Raw genomic sequence first — 15,068 nt, forward strand, 5'->3', positions numbered from 1 at the left:
TTCGCTAATTTAATACGTAAATATGTCTTCGGTAAGTACAATGTAGATGAACTTAGGTCTAGGCAATTGGATCAATCAGATAAGTGGAGTTTCCATTTGATATAAAAGAGTCGCAGATCTTCAGGAAAGCTATAAATTTATAGTCTTTCAAGATGCTTATTGTTACTCTTATTCCTTTGATTCTTGGTAAGTAAAAATTTTTTTTTACTATTATAATCAAATTAATACCACTAATAATTTGTTGACAAACAAATATCAATTATTTTTTTTAGCTGCGAGACTTAATTATCCAGCCTCATCTTGGAAAGATGGAGAAAAAGCTAAAGTAACATACATGATTCATGATCAGGCAATCAAAACTTACTTCACTAGTTCGAACCAACCTGATGAAGTATTTAATTTAAAAGCATTATTGACTTGCCAACTTTTACGAACTGGATATTATTGTTACTTTCATGATGTTGATATTAAAACTATTCTTGCTGATGAAAAGCCAAATGCTAATACCAGCATGAAATTTATGTCCAATGATTCTTATTTGAAGAAACTTCTAGAGCAAGATGACGTATTAGCTGAAACACGGAATCAAGAATACATGGTCATATGGGTACCTAAAGATATAGAAGCACTCGGACGAAATGTTATAACAGCACTTTTTCAACCTCTGAATTTAGGATTGAACTTCCAATCACAACTCACAGGAAATTTCGAAACTAAAAGTGATACTGCTGGTGGAAGATGTAAAGCTAGATTTCTTGTAACTCGATCTGCTGAACAGAATGAAGGAAAAAATTCTGATATGGAATTTTTCCTTATCTCTCGTCCAGAGGAACCTCTTGATAGACCACTAGAGATTTTCAAGAAAGTCGATGAAAAATGTGCTAATGATCATCTTTATATGTATTCACCTGCTGTATCAAGAGAATATCATTCTTTTTCAACTAACATAAAAATTGACACGGTAATTTTTTTTCTAAATGATTTTTTTTGTTTTTTGATAATTGGCATTATCATGAGATGAATCTAATGATGAAATCATTTTGCAGCATTCAGTTGAAGGGTTTACGATAATAACTCGTAACAATATTTCATCTTATGGTAAAAATGTATTTTCAATAACGAATAATCAAGATCAAACAAAATATCTAATCGACGAATCGTTGAGTGTAACTCTTTATAGCATTGAAGAAATAAAATGCGACGAAGTAAAAAATGAAGATGATTGCATTGATGAAAGAATTGCTAATTAAGATTGACAATTAACGAATGAAAATGGCTAAAAATAGATATTTAATAATTGAATAATAATATTTGATTTGATTTAATGTTTAAACAATATAAAAAAAATAAAAACAGTGCATAAACGGATAATATGAAAGGCTTTTATAGTATTAATTCACAAAAAATATGGCATTCTAAATATTACAATCATAAAAAAAAAAATAATTGCAAATTGTATGAATGATTCATTATTAGGATATAAGGATGAAAACGTGACTAAAGCATAAAAACTTGCCTCATTCCTTAATTTAGTAGATAAATATATCTCTGTGAAGAATTTGTAACGAAGTATGATGACGATGAGCTTAAGTCTAGGTAATTGAATTAATCAGGTAAGTGGAGTTCTCATTTGATATAAAAGAGTGACAGATCTTCAGGAAAGCAGTAAATCAAAAGGTTTTCAAGATGATGATTGTTAATCTTATTCCTTTGTTCCTTGGTAATAACTTATAAAAGTTATAAATAAGTTCAATTCAAATTATTACCTAAAAATTTTTAATTTATATGGTGATTGCACTCATCTATTTGGAATTTTTTCAGCTGCTAGACTCAATTCTTCAGCTACGCCTTGGTCGAATGGAGACAAAGCTAAAGCGACATATTTGGTTCAAGATTATGCTATCAAATCTTTTTCTGCTGAATCGAAACTTGATCTTCCTGATGAAGTCTTCAAATTAAATGCACTTTTAACTTGTCAATTTATGTTCAAGAATCTTCAATGTTATTTTCACAATGTTGATGTTCAAACAACATACCTTGATGAAAAATACAAGTCAGAAATTAATTCAAAATTCTTATATGAAGACATGTGGGTGAAAAAAAGTCTAGTGAAAGTGTCATTAGAAGTTGAAGTAACAAATAATGAATACTTGATAGTTTGGATTAGCGCGAGTCTTGAACCAACAGGACGAGCTGTCATGGCTTCATTATTCGAGCCGTTGAATCTTATGTTGAACTTTTCTTCTCGATTATCAGGAAATTTCAAAGTTTCAGCTAATCAAACACTTGGAATATGTCAGACAAGTTATTATGTTATGGAATCATCAGCTACTTTAAGCAAATCAAACGATTTAGGAGCAGAATTGTTTCTATTTTCTCGTCCTGATGAAACTCTTGATAAACCATTGCAAATCTTACGAAAAATTGAAGATGAAAAGTGTGCTGCTAAAAATTATGCCAGATACTCTCCTTTCGCAGTTAAGGAATTGAAAATGAAAGCAAATGGAGTTAATATAGAGATGGTGAGTGATACATGAATTTAATAATACAATTTATTTATTTACTTCAATATGTTCTATTTATTTTTCAGCACTCTTTAGACAGTTCAATTGGAATCTCTCGCCACAATTTTACATCTTTGACGAAAAATGTGTTCTCAGTCACAAATAGTAATACTGGCACCAAATACATAGTAGACGAATCATTAAGTGTAACTCTGCAGAAAATAGAAGAAATAAGATGTGATGAATCCAAATCATCACGAGATTGTGTTACTGAAGAGGCACTAAAACACTAGAACGAATTAAACGAACGAAAATAATTAATAAATAAATATAAACTTGTTAAAAATTTTAGGTCATTATTAGGTAAAATGTATATTAATTTTATTTACTGTTACTTAGAATATCAAATATTTCATAGAATAAATTTATTATTTAATGATCGGAAAAAAATTGGATCATAAAAATTTTTTTAAATAAAATATTTTGCAAGTTAATATTAACTAATTTTTTAAAAATCACATAGACATAGATAGTAACATAATAGTCATTTAAATATAGACAGGTAAATTTTTTTAAATTACTCTTAATCAAACTATATTAGTAATTGCATATAAAAAGAGTTGTAATTTATGAAGAAGCATCTTAAAGTAATCAAGAATCTTTTTCATCATAAAGTTTCTGGTTGTTTTTGTATTAACTAATATGCATTAGTTAACTAATTGTTGCCTACAAATTAAATTTATTTTAAAAATCGATCATATTTTTTATTTATTAATTACTTTTTGGTGAAGATATTTTCCGTTGAGAATTTAACAAAATTAATTAGAAATATGGTTCACAAACAATCCTTCACATTATTTACAATCAGAAAATAATTAAAATTATCTAAAAAATCTTTTTGTGTTGAAAATATAATTCAACGATATGGAAATTAAAAAATAAGTCGTGCTATCATCCATTAACTTTGGAACATTGAATATGTTAAGAGATAATGTTAATTCACTTTATGTAAAAATAAATTTTATGCAAAACTGGAAGGAATTTACAGACAGCTTAAATATTGTAACGGAAAAGTTTGATTAGGGATTTGATAAACTCAAATTTGATTTAAAACTGAATGTTGTAAGAGAAATGATAGAACAAAAGTATCGAATATGATATGCTGAATTATTAATAAAGATTAATTTAAAAAGCTCCATACATTTCTGAAAATGTAAACAAAGCTAAATTAAAGAAGGTATTTAACGTTCTAATGAAACATATTTTTCGAAACATGGATAGTAAAAAGATAAGCATATTATAAATAAAATGATAATGATTGTTTTCATCTCACTGCATTGTTAAATTTATTTCGTAGATAAAAATGTATAGTTATACAAATAATTTCAAGTGTTTTAATAGTTTGAAAGATCTATGAAGCTCTAAACAAGAATGAAATTTTCAAATTGAACAATAATAGGTTTATATGTTTAATTACTCTCCAAGATGATTGTAAAATTAATTTTAAAAAATTATTTCACAAATTAAATGGAAATTCTATGAGAGTTTTAGCCCAGTGACAATGGAACTTGTTGAAGCGTTCGTGAAATTTTAGTTTCATTTTTAATGAAAAAAATAAGAAGGTAAATTCAATATCATGTAAAAGAACTTATTATTATTATACGTAAAATATTAAATTATTAGTATATAATTATAAATTAGTTCGCGGTAGGCATGGAGGCATTTTCCAATACACTGTGGACCATAGAGCCTATTGATATTGAATTAACTCCAAAGCAGCAATTCTCTCTGTAGAAGGAATTTAACACACTGACAATTTTTATATAAATTAAGATGGAGGTAAATAATTTTTTATTATAACCCCTTTTTTTGTTATTCACTTAACATCGAATTTTCTCAAATTTACTGTCCAATAAAGTAAAAATTTAGAATATGAAAATGAAATATTGATTAAAAGTTAATCAGTTAAAATAATTCATGAATACCCTTATAATGAATCAGCGAATTATACTGATATTATTGTACGTCTCAAGGTGACTTGGGGATTAAAAGCTCTCATGTAAGCATTTTCAGTACATATATATAATATACGTACTTATTTATACTTATATATATATACTTATTTCTCAGAATTATGTTTGATGGAATTATCTTGGTAATTGGTTCAAATTTACTTGATGGTATAAAAGGAACTGTAGATAAAGAAACTCCGCAAATCTTAAAAATTATTCTACTCAGCATCATGAAGTTCCTTATTTTACCTTTGCTTGTTGGTAAGCTTTTATATAAAATATTTTATTAAAATAAAAAACATTAATTTATCATACTAATTAAATTGAATCTCCTGTTTTTTAGCAGTGAATTATCTAGATCACAATGACTCAGCTAAGCAATTAGGTCCAGAAATTATTTACAATGTTACCTTCAACGCTGAAGCGATTCCTTCAACCAACGAGACACAATTTTTACATATTATGGCATCAAATTTATCATCACAGTTGAGATGCCGATATCAGAAGCCAGACAATTTTAATTGTCATTTAGAAAAATCTAAAATGATACTCAGTTATCGAAACTTGACACACACAGACACTTATGTTGCTAGCACAGAAGCTCCTGATGAATACAGCCGGTTAACATTTTCAATAAAATTCAACGAATTAGGAATTGAAAAATTAATAGTCCCGACTTCAATAGCTCCATCATCCTTGGATAAGATACGATACATTATTAACCAATTTCATACTGGAATGAACTTAGTCGGAAAACCTGATGGAGCTTACAGAGTATCTGAAAATTTTACGACTGGTAGTTGTTTGACTGATTTTTATGTGCAATTGGACGATTTGATGGAGCATACTAACAAAGAAAAAACTGGAAAATATAAAATGTGGAGTCCTAACAACAGAGTTATTATTGACAAGATAAGGGATTTGAAAAACTGTAAAATAGCTGCACCATATTTCTTCGAAAGTCGTGAAAGCTGGTTAAAGGAGCCTAAAATGTCGATAAAAATGGTGAAAAAGAAAATTTATTTTATCTGAAATTAGCATTATATTTTTTTTCTGTATTATTAATAGTTAATATTAACTTACAGGAATCTTCGAAGAGTAGGATCATTGCGGATCATTCAACATTCATTTCTTCAACAGAAACAACTATGACTTTATCCGTCTTAAAAAATCCAACAGGAGAATTAAAGCTACGTGAAAATGTGACAATTATCTATGATTCAGTAGTTCCGGCTAAAGATAATTTTCCAGAGATTAAGAATCCCGCATGTGCTGGAATAGTTACAGGGAAATGGTTTTATGATGATGGTGATTCCGAAGAAAATAGTGACCAGATGGAGGACAAACCTGATAGTGATGAGTTTATGAAATAATTCAAGTCTTTTGGATCATTACCAAATTTTGGGTTTAGAAGTATTTAAAAACAACTGAATGTATACAAACCACAGTAAATATTTTTATTTAATTTTTAATCATCGATCAGGTCGAAATCAGACCATTAAACATGATTGTTTTTAGCTGTGGTTAATAAGCATGATTGCTAATTCTGTATCCAAGTTATGATATATGTTTATAGATGATTTATATATTATTATCATTTGTTAAAATATAGAAATATAAGTTAGAAACTTCAATTGAAGTATTAAAATTTAACAATTATCAATAATTAATATTAATCGATGTTAGTTGTTGACATTGTTAATGAAAAAAATAAAACAAAACAAATACAAGATACGAATTTTTAAGTTATTCATCTTAGTAGATGTTTAATTTTTGAAATGAAACTTATAAACATATTATGACATTCAATCAGCCATTTTGATTTGAATTGATGGTGTACATCAATCAAAATTATCGATAAAAAATGCACTGATGATAACAGAAGTATTACCAACAATCGTTTCAAACACTTGAAAATATTTTTTTAGTTGATAATGCAAATGTTGAAGTAATCGATGGATATATGCATAAACGAGCATCTATAGTATATGCCAATCTCCATTTACCGCTACATGTGCGCAATTGTATGCGTACATATTATTGTTGAACGAAACGATGTTTTTGCCCAACGGTGACGTCTGATGAATGGAAGACGGGAGGTTCATCTGACGCGTTTTCTTAAAAAAAGTTAAACAATATGTAAAGAATTGATCTTGAACCGTTTGGATAAGTGAACGGTAATCTTTTAATTATTCCTTTGAGCATTGCATGCAGTATCACAAATTACTTTAGTGAATTTTTCGCGTCTAATACTCGTTTGAAGTGTCGTGCACCTCCCGTCTTCTATAACGTGTCGACGCATCAGCTCCAAAAAGTATAATTGAAATTGGTATCAAAAATTCAAGCCAAGCATATAAACAATGGCAATTCTTCCACCGGATCCAATTTACATTTTACGAGGAAGCATGGGTCCTGTCCATGGTCTTCTCTTTCGAATCTCACCGTACATTGAACACCTTTATGCTGGTGCTGAAACCGGAAACATCCACATTTGGGACTTGAAAGTAAGATGAATAAATATTTCTCCAATTTTTATTTCTTACTCTTTGATTGTCATTTCTTAGAAACACCGAGAAGTATATAAACTTGAGACCATCAAAGAACAGTGTCTTTCGTTACATACCTTTGATGATGAATATCTGATAATCCAGAGAAAAGATAGAAGTCTCGATGTCTGGAGACCGAATGGATCTACCTGGACATTTGACAAATCTATTAACACCGATTTTTGTGGATTTTGCAAGTAATCTAGTTGTTTTTATTATCATCAGTATAAGTAACTTAGTTTTTATTCCTTCCTTGGTACAATAATTAACTATTGATCTAATCAAAATAATTTATTTCATCAGATTGTATTTTGTTTTTTTAAAGTCAAGTCTTTATTGTAATATAATATCTCATCAAAAACAGCCCCCTCCTTCTGGGCTGTACAAAAATGTGCGCCAAATATAAATAACGACAATGATGAAATTACAAAAAGTCCTAAAATCATTAAATGCCAATTATTTAAATCTACAAATCAACAATATTTAAAATGAATAATTGGCGTTTGATGATTTTAGGACTTTTTGTAATTTCATTATTGTCGTTATTTATGTTTGGCGCACATTTTTGTACAGCCCAGAAGGAGGGGGCTGTTTTTGATGAGATTTCACCATTTTTTGTACATATTATAAACTGAAAAGGAATATTTAAAAAAAATGAATCTGTTCAGAAAATATTTTAATTATTTGTATATTCGCGCTCGAGCAAAATTAACTTGTTACCATATTTATAATCTGGTAGTGAGAGAATAGCAATTAAAAACTCTGATCACCAACTTGATAAAAAAAAAGTATGATTGCTCCATGAATAAACTCTCATTTTACTCAATTTTTGCGCAACAAAATTTTTTCAATTTCGTATATTATGAATAAAGCAATGATAATACTTCATAGTATGCTTAATCGAAAGTCAACGATCGCTTTCCTAGTAAATTCTTAATTTCAACCTATGTTTATGTTATAATAAGAAAAAAATTTTAAATTTAAAAATTATAACCTGCAAAAATCATCTTATAATTTGTATAGAGACACGGTAGTGCCTCGTCGTGACGTAAGGACTAAATGGCGGCGATTTATGCTTGGCGCACGAGACACTACCGTATCTCTTGATTTATATTTGTTTTAGTATCATACTTATTGTTTGATTAATACTAAAGTTGAGTTTACAATTGGACTATTACGTTTATTACTAATTGATTGATAATTATTATAGACAATATTAATATGGCAATTAAACATTCGAATGTTTAAATTGTATTTTTTTTATAAATAATAATAATTATTTACTAAAAAAAGTTTTAAATTTATTTTAGGAACAATTTTTATAATCAAACTAGACAATCATAGTGAAAAATTATAACGGGTTTATAACGAATTAATATTAATCTGTTCGAAAGACCTGTTACTGAACAAACTTAATTTAAATAATGTATTTATAAGATAACAGTTCTCAACGTAAATAGAAATAAATATATTAATCTATTTTCAGATGTCAAATTTTAAACAATGACATACTATTGATTCCTCTACCTAATTCGTGTGTCGGAGCACTGTCTCTGAAAACTCAAAAAGTTATATACAATTTGGATCCGACGCAATTATCTGAGACAAAACCGTTGGGTGAAGTGATGGCAATAAAATGTTGTGGTGATGAAAATAACATCGTTTTGGTTGCATATGAAAGTGGAGCAATTGCTTTGTGGGATGTTAAAGAAAAGGCAGCTATCAGTTGGTTAAATACTGAATCATGTCCAATGGCTTTAACTTTTGACAAATACTGGATGAGAGGTATAGTTGGAAATCCAACAGATAAAATGGAGGTATATTTCAGTTTACTATTTGGTACTTTGTATGTATGTGTTTTTTAAATGAATTTTATATTGAAATATCTTTTTAAAGGTATTTGAGCTGAATAGAAAAAATCAACTCATCCACAAGACGTCAATAACTTTGAAAAACTCTGGTATATCTGCTCTTGCATCAAGATTAGATTCTAAAGTTTTTGCTTCAGGTGGGTGGGATGGAAGAGTTCGTGTTTTTTCATGGAAAACACTCAGACCTCTTGCAGTTCTTGATCAACACAGATCGACTATTTTTGATATTATTTACTCAAGTGAGAAAGTCCAAGCATGGAATAATAAAACATTAATGGCTGCAACAGGTAAAGATGGTACTGTGTCTCTTTGGGATCTCTACAATCAATAAATGACGATTTTATTCAAGTATTGTTACGGAACGAAAATAATAAAAATAATAAAATAGAAAAAATGACAATTTTTAATACATTTATTGAAATATTTTTTTAAAAAACTTCATTTTCATTAATAATTTAAATAAAATTAACTTAATTTTTTTTAAATTCCACACAAACAGTATTGACTTTTTTAACATTTATTATAATTTCAGTTGAATTCTAATCGCCTGCGATTAGTTTTTATAAATGACCTAAATTGAAAGTGTACATTTCAATAATAATTGTCTAAAAGCTAATCTTCACCAAACGAGTCTCTAATCTTTCCAAAATTCATTTTTGATATTAAAATATTATAAATAATTTATGTCAGTATGTAAAGTGTGTGATCTTTCAATTTAAATATATAACCAAGCATGCAATAATATTTTACAAATTAAACGAAAATTGTTAATTTTTTTTAGAATGGAATATCTTTTAGATAGTTTTCCAGTTATTCTGTTTAAATTTGATAACCGACTACTATGAGTTTTATTTAGAGCTTGTATTAAAAGTATATTCAATTTGAATCAAATTTTCATTAGAAAAAAAATTAATTAATCGGGTTATTTTTTATATGTTAATTATCAAGTGAATCAAAAGACAATATTAATGAAGTCATAATGTAAAAATCATATTTTAACTCTGAAATTTTATTCGATAATTTCGGACTATTAAAATCACCTTTTATTACTTATACATAACAGTGTCGTAATAGTTTTCTTATTTGTATTATTAATTAATTAAGTATTTAATATATTTTTTGATTTATGAAAAAAATATCTATTTAGCGAAACAAGTTGAAATTACAGATAAAAACATTAATACTTTATAACATGTTTCACAAAAACATCTATACTGGTACAAATTTGTTTTTACGTTTAAGTCTTAAATCAAGTTCACCCAAACTTTCAGACTGCAAGTGTTTCCTTTTTCTCGAAGACCTTTGTTCATGGATATCATTGGATAATGTAATTGGAAGTACTGGTAAAGCTGATGCTGCCCTAGGACTATCAGTAATAAAAGAACTAAAAGGTGATTGTTTGGTGCTCAAAGTTGAAGGTGCAGAAGTGGATGAAGAAGTTGATGAGTCAGATAAAGTAGATAACTTATCAGCCTTTATAGAGAGATTTTGCTCAGTAAAACAGTTTGATGATTGAGCATTTTTTAATTTACTACGTTGAGAAAGATCTTGAGGAAAAGTTGGATTGTCTAGATTTGACGAAGTATCATTTTCCTTTTCAGTAGATTGTTTTGAAGAATTTTTGGAGTTGAAAAATTTTTCAAACACAGACTGAGGTATTGGTATTGGGAGAGGAATTGGTATGGGAATTGGATAAGGAACTAAAACTGTGACAGGAGGTAATAGACTAAACTGAGGATTCGTTGGAGACGTTTTTGTATGAAATGAATTGACCGGAATTTTAGGCCTCATTCCTATGTTAGGTGAAGAAATTGATGGTATCGAGGTGTTATTAGAGTTTAGATTAAATCTCAATGGTACTTGATGAGGTGGTGTAAATGATTGATGGAAGGTAGGAAAAAATTCTCTAGGAAGTGATTGGGAAGAATGAATTTGTGGTAGATGAAATGATACTGGTAATTTGTTGGTAGCAGCTGAACTATTATGCGTAGTAATAGTGTTATTAGATGGAATCCGACATTCTGTACGATGTATTGAATTACGTCCTTTTTCTGGATCTCTTCTCAACAACTTTCTCACATCTTTAATAAATATAGTGCCCTTTCGTGAACTATCTGAATGTAGAGGAGAAGCCTTTAAACTTTCTGGAGAACTTTTGGATCTTCTGCAAGTCTTTACAGTTGTGTTGTTTGTTGGTAAATTACTTGGTGGAATTCTAGACTCTACACAAACTGAAAATGACTTGAAAGAATCCATTTCTTCTTTACGCGCTTTGCATCTTCTATATTCTTCGTCTTTGAGTGACTCCTTGATGGCTAGTTTAATGGTTTCTTCTTGAAAATCTTGCATTGATGAATCTTCACTGTCTTTTTCTTCGCTTTTTATTTGCTTATTATTTGGTGTTTGGGCTGGACTGTTCTGAACTGAAGAATTATTTCCAGAAGCTAAACGGTCTCTTTCCTCATTATCGAGACCACAATCACTTGACCAATTCATTGGCTCATCATCGACAACTAGAGCTTCATCGTCTAATGAACTTGATTGGGGTGATTGGCAGTCTCGTAACCATAGCTCAGGAGTAATTAATCCATCACCGATACTTTGATTACTAGTTGAAGAAATACTTGTTAGACCATGTAGTGCTAAATATGCCTGAGTTTCTCGGCAGAATATATTCATCTTATATTGGTTCAAACATTTATCACTACAGAACTGGAGTTGATTCTCACCATCCTATTAATGGATATCATAAATTTTTTATTGTTAGATTATTTTTTTTTAATTTATAGGAGTTTTAAAGGAGTTGTTTACCTGAAAATCTACATAACTGACGGAATGTCGTAGATGACGGCACCAATCACATGTCCTAGCTCGTTTAAAAGCTGCACGTCTACCTGCAGCGAAACAAGCCTCACTGCAAAATTTTCCAGCATTACTAGTGATTCCTGCAGTGCAGGATAATGAACTTCCAGGCTCCCATGATCCTCCAGTTCGTCTACACCAAGAACATGTCGTTGAACTGTCTGAAAGAGAATATCACATGGATAAAAAATCCACATATTATTTCTAAACTTACATTTATCTTTAAAGGAAGTGATTTTGAAATTAAGATAATGTTCAAATTGGGTACTTTCATAGTTTTAATATGAAAATTTCGAAAAATACCTCAAAAATGACTTTGATATTATTTTACGCATTTAAAATAATCATGATAATATTTTTATCAATTTTTCAATAGTTTTTACAATATTCTGAATGATTTAATAATTAAGTTTGATAAAATATTTGATATATTTTATTTCAAAAAAGCTAGAAATTTATTTTTCCATCTTCATTAAACACAGAAACCCTTTTGTCGTATTTGTGATTTAAAAGTAATAACAATCTCTGGTGCGAATTTTTTTTTATAAATTTCTTTTATCTGTCATATGTGGTACATCTGTCTTTCTGCGATGGGAACTCAAGAATCACACGTTTCGTAAATAATTACACCCAGCTATACATTCTCAACTATCACGTGTCATTTTCATGTTGGGATGTTGTGCAGCATCTCCTTTTGCCCATCCGAACCATTTCATCGCAACGGGAGCTTCTAGGATTTCAAGCACTGCATGTTGCTTGCTACCCTGTGCTTACTATATAGACAACACACAATCACATTGGACATATATCATCAACATGCTGTGTCCTGTATTTTCCTCTCTTATTCATCTGCATCTCTAAAGATGACTAAGTAAATAAAATATAGTATTTAAGCATAAAATATGCAGAATTTACGGCTTATAAACATCCGACAAAGAGTTTTAAATTACCACAAAATAAACGATTCAAGTCTCTCCAAAAATAAACGTTTCGATACAAGTTCCTGAGCTACTGTATATTTCATTCATACAAGTGAGTATCTTCTAAGGATTTGTAAGTAGAAAACTTTTTTCAATTCAATGTCATTTACGATTATATAAAATACTAAAAAATATTTTTTATTTTTGTTAATCAATTTTTAAAAATAATTCTTTGAAATATGACTCAACCATTAACTTCAACTTCTCACTTTTTTTTGTTTTAGATCGAAAAAGGTGAAGTGAAGTGAAATTAAAACCAGTCGTTCTATGAATATTTATAGGAACATGACATCGAAAATTGAAACCATTATTAGTTTTCGTTTTTAAAATATTTTCTGAACATTTACATGGACAAGTAATAAAAGAAAATGATTAAAAATGTGAATTATTATCACTCAAATGGATTGATATAAAAATATATGTGTTAAAAAATTAATTATCATTACATTAAAGTTTTATATAAAGTTGAAGAATAGTTAGATAAATTAATTTTATATAATCAATCTTAAATAAGTAAAAGTCGTGAGGGTATTATTATGTTTATGTAACGTAAAAAGATCTGATGGATGTTCCAACAACAACACGATTTATCTTCAAGGATTAATATTAATTTCATAAGGAAACAACGTTTTTAGGTAACCAATGAAATAATTATACGTAACAACTTTGAAAATATTATTAATTGTTGCTATAGATCCTACCATTAATTTAGGAAAGGCAGCAATAAATACTAAATTCTAGCCAGAATATTATTTAATCAAGTAGATTTATAATACTTTCAATCAGATTTCAAGTCGTAAACATTTTGATAATTTTCCAAAGATAAATCGTGTTCATTAATCGTATCTATTAATACATTATTCATTTGCGAAAAATCTCCAAAAATTCCTGGATTATTTTCAGTGCCAAAATATTTCTCCAATATTTTAAAAATATATTCAAACAAAATATCCTTTTTTCAAAGTTATAAGGTGGTTTATTAATATTCAAAAAATGTTTTTTTTTCTTCAATATGAAGAATAACTTATGATTATATTAAGCTGTCATGCAATTCCTAAATGAGATGTGATGTCATTTTCTTAGTTGAATAATTATTTATAATTTTCTTGGTACGTAGCATTGATTTTTGTAAAATTATAAATAAACATTCCAATTATCATGAATAAATAAATAAATTCTAACTACCTACTAAGAGTCTAAAAGTTAAATTGTGAAACAAATTTTGCAAAAATAATTGATCATTTTTTGTTGTGTTATTTATTTATGATAATGCACAGCATCACAATTAATTATAAATCATTAAATAGTCAGTTATTAATTAAAAGTGTATGTTTATATTGAATCAATATCGAGTAAAATTCTTTATCAGTATACATAATATGGAAAATGATGCTCGAAAAGTATCGTAGTACCACACCGAGATATTTTTATGTTCATCCCTGAAAATCCCACGAACTTAGAAAATATTTTTACGATGATCTCGCGCGTTTGGCTGATATTTAACGATTTATTCTCGGCATGGCAAGATTGTATCAAGTTACTGTACGCTATTCCTGCGCGATGTATATGTAGCTCGCACGGATAGGCATGCTCTGAAATACGGAGGTATTAAAATACTTTTTTTTCCTATTCACTTTATATCATTACGATCAAACTTAATGTAATTCGATCCTAAACGTTACATTTTTTATCACTAACACTTTTAAAAGCATATTAACTATCAGATGGTATATTTTATATGATAAACATCACTTCCCATCCTTACAATTTTTTTGTTTCTTACCAGGAGTATCTGGAGCAGAGTCGCTGTTTTCTGTGATCCTGCTGTGAGGAGGACTTGTAGCTACCTGTGGTGTTGTTGTAAGGGATACGGCAGAAGGCATGTCCGTCACTTCATTGATATCCTTAACTGCTGATGACCCCGAAACAATAGAAATGGTGTTGACTACATCTACCGAAGATGATCGCGACATCCGGGATCGTCGCAACTATTTCGAGAGATCTTTTGTTTAAGAATTTAAAGAAGGTGTTGTTTTCAAAGTAACCATGAGAAATTAGTGATGCTGCAGGATACCACTAAGCTGCTGAAGAAGTTTATCACAGCCAAGTTTGGTAAGTGGTTTATTTTATGGCCATACCAATTTAGTCAGCACTTGGTTCACTGTTTTTTCAGCATTTTTCTGAAAATGAATATTGAAAATATTAATCAAATTGTATTTGATAAATATTTAAACTTTATTTATGTAAGCTTATTACTAAGTTACATTAATATTAACACATTAATTTTCTTTCT

General features: G+C 28.9%; 4 protein-coding genes across 5 annotated transcripts; 3 read left to right on the plus strand and 1 right to left on the minus strand.

The window, feature by feature from the left end:
- Positions 1-27: 27 nt before the first annotated feature.
- On the plus strand, positions 28-3,259 carry LOC118067082 (uncharacterized). Of its 2 annotated transcripts, XM_035083628.1 has the most exons (4): positions 28-186; positions 273-961; positions 1,047-1,720; positions 1,822-2,009. In XM_035083628.1, the coding sequence occupies exons 1-3, from the start codon at positions 153-155 to the stop codon at positions 1,248-1,250; spliced, it is 927 nt and encodes a 308-aa protein (XP_034939519.1). In that variant the 5' UTR covers positions 28-152; the 3' UTR covers positions 1,251-1,720; positions 1,822-2,009. The 2 variants fall into 2 exon arrangements, with proteins under 2 accessions (XP_034939519.1, XP_034939518.1); XM_035083627.1 differs by lacking the exons at positions 28-186; positions 273-961 and adding an exon at positions 2,591-3,259 and having other exon boundaries at positions 1,512-1,720; positions 1,822-2,522.
- Positions 3,260-4,486: 1,227 nt separating this feature from the next.
- On the plus strand, positions 4,487-6,241 carry LOC118067053 (uncharacterized). The gene is made up of 4 exons (XM_035083581.1): positions 4,487-4,563; positions 4,635-4,777; positions 4,860-5,521; positions 5,602-6,241. The coding sequence occupies exons 2-4, from the start codon at positions 4,639-4,641 to the stop codon at positions 5,887-5,889; spliced, it is 1,089 nt and encodes a 362-aa protein (XP_034939472.1). The 5' UTR covers positions 4,487-4,563; positions 4,635-4,638; the 3' UTR covers positions 5,890-6,241.
- Positions 6,242-6,557: 316 nt separating this feature from the next.
- On the plus strand, positions 6,558-9,337 carry LOC118067071 (guanine nucleotide-binding protein subunit beta-like protein 1). Its single transcript, XM_035083617.1, has 4 exons — positions 6,558-7,020; positions 7,081-7,259; positions 8,549-8,879; positions 8,959-9,337. The coding sequence occupies exons 1-4, from the start codon at positions 6,877-6,879 to the stop codon at positions 9,262-9,264; spliced, it is 960 nt and encodes a 319-aa protein (XP_034939508.1). The 5' UTR covers positions 6,558-6,876; the 3' UTR covers positions 9,265-9,337.
- A 500-nt stretch (positions 9,338-9,837) lies between these two features.
- On the minus strand, positions 9,838-14,785 carry Sobp (Sine oculis-binding protein). Its single transcript, XM_035083616.1, has 3 exons — positions 14,559-14,785; positions 11,745-11,956; positions 9,838-11,666 (listed from the first exon to the last, which is right to left on the minus strand). Exons 1-3 carry the CDS (start codon positions 14,746-14,748, stop codon positions 10,143-10,145), a joined length of 1,926 nt encoding a protein of 641 aa, XP_034939507.1. The 5' UTR covers positions 14,749-14,785; the 3' UTR covers positions 9,838-10,142.
- Positions 14,786-15,068: the final 283 nt, after the last annotated feature.

The sequence above is a fragment of the Chelonus insularis genome, unplaced genomic scaffold (genome assembly GCF_013357705.1).
Source record: "Chelonus insularis isolate UGA/USDA-ARS -01 unplaced genomic scaffold, ASM1335770v1 contig_35_pilon, whole genome shotgun sequence".
Lineage (NCBI taxonomy): Eukaryota > Metazoa > Arthropoda > Insecta > Hymenoptera > Braconidae > Chelonus > Chelonus insularis.

Excerpts from the sequence above, each read along its gene's own strand:
- Sobp (XM_035083616.1), bottom strand. The coding sequence starts at position 14,748 with ATGTCGCGATCATCTTCGGTAGATGTAGTCAACACCATTTCTATTGTT. Across the intron at positions 11,957-14,558 it reads CTCTGCTCCAGATACTCCTG|ACAGTTCAACGACATGTTCT; the intron begins GTAAGAAACAAA and ends ATTCTCTTTCAG. Across the intron at positions 11,667-11,744 it reads TCAGTTATGTAGATTTTCAG|GATGGTGAGAATCAACTCCA; the intron begins GTAAACAACTCC and ends ATCCATTAATAG.
- LOC118067071 (XM_035083617.1), top strand. The coding sequence starts at position 6,877 with ATGGCAATTCTTCCACCGGATCCAATTTACATTTTACGAGGAAGCATG. Across the intron at positions 7,021-7,080 it reads TCCACATTTGGGACTTGAAA|AAACACCGAGAAGTATATAA; the intron begins GTAAGATGAATA and ends GTCATTTCTTAG. Across the intron at positions 7,260-8,548 it reads GATTTTTGTGGATTTTGCAA|ATGTCAAATTTTAAACAATG; the intron begins GTAATCTAGTTG and ends ATCTATTTTCAG.
- LOC118067053 (XM_035083581.1), top strand. The coding sequence starts at position 4,639 with ATGTTTGATGGAATTATCTTGGTAATTGGTTCAAATTTACTTGATGGT. Across the intron at positions 4,778-4,859 it reads TATTTTACCTTTGCTTGTTG|CAGTGAATTATCTAGATCAC; the intron begins GTAAGCTTTTAT and ends CCTGTTTTTTAG. Across the intron at positions 5,522-5,601 it reads CTAAAATGTCGATAAAAATG|GAATCTTCGAAGAGTAGGAT; the intron begins GTGAAAAAGAAA and ends ATTAACTTACAG.
- LOC118067082 (XM_035083627.1), top strand. The coding sequence starts at position 1,687 with ATGATGATTGTTAATCTTATTCCTTTGTTCCTTG. Across the intron at positions 1,721-1,821 it reads TCTTATTCCTTTGTTCCTTG|CTGCTAGACTCAATTCTTCA; the intron begins GTAATAACTTAT and ends GAATTTTTTCAG. Across the intron at positions 2,523-2,590 it reads ATGGAGTTAATATAGAGATG|CACTCTTTAGACAGTTCAAT; the intron begins GTGAGTGATACA and ends TTTATTTTTCAG.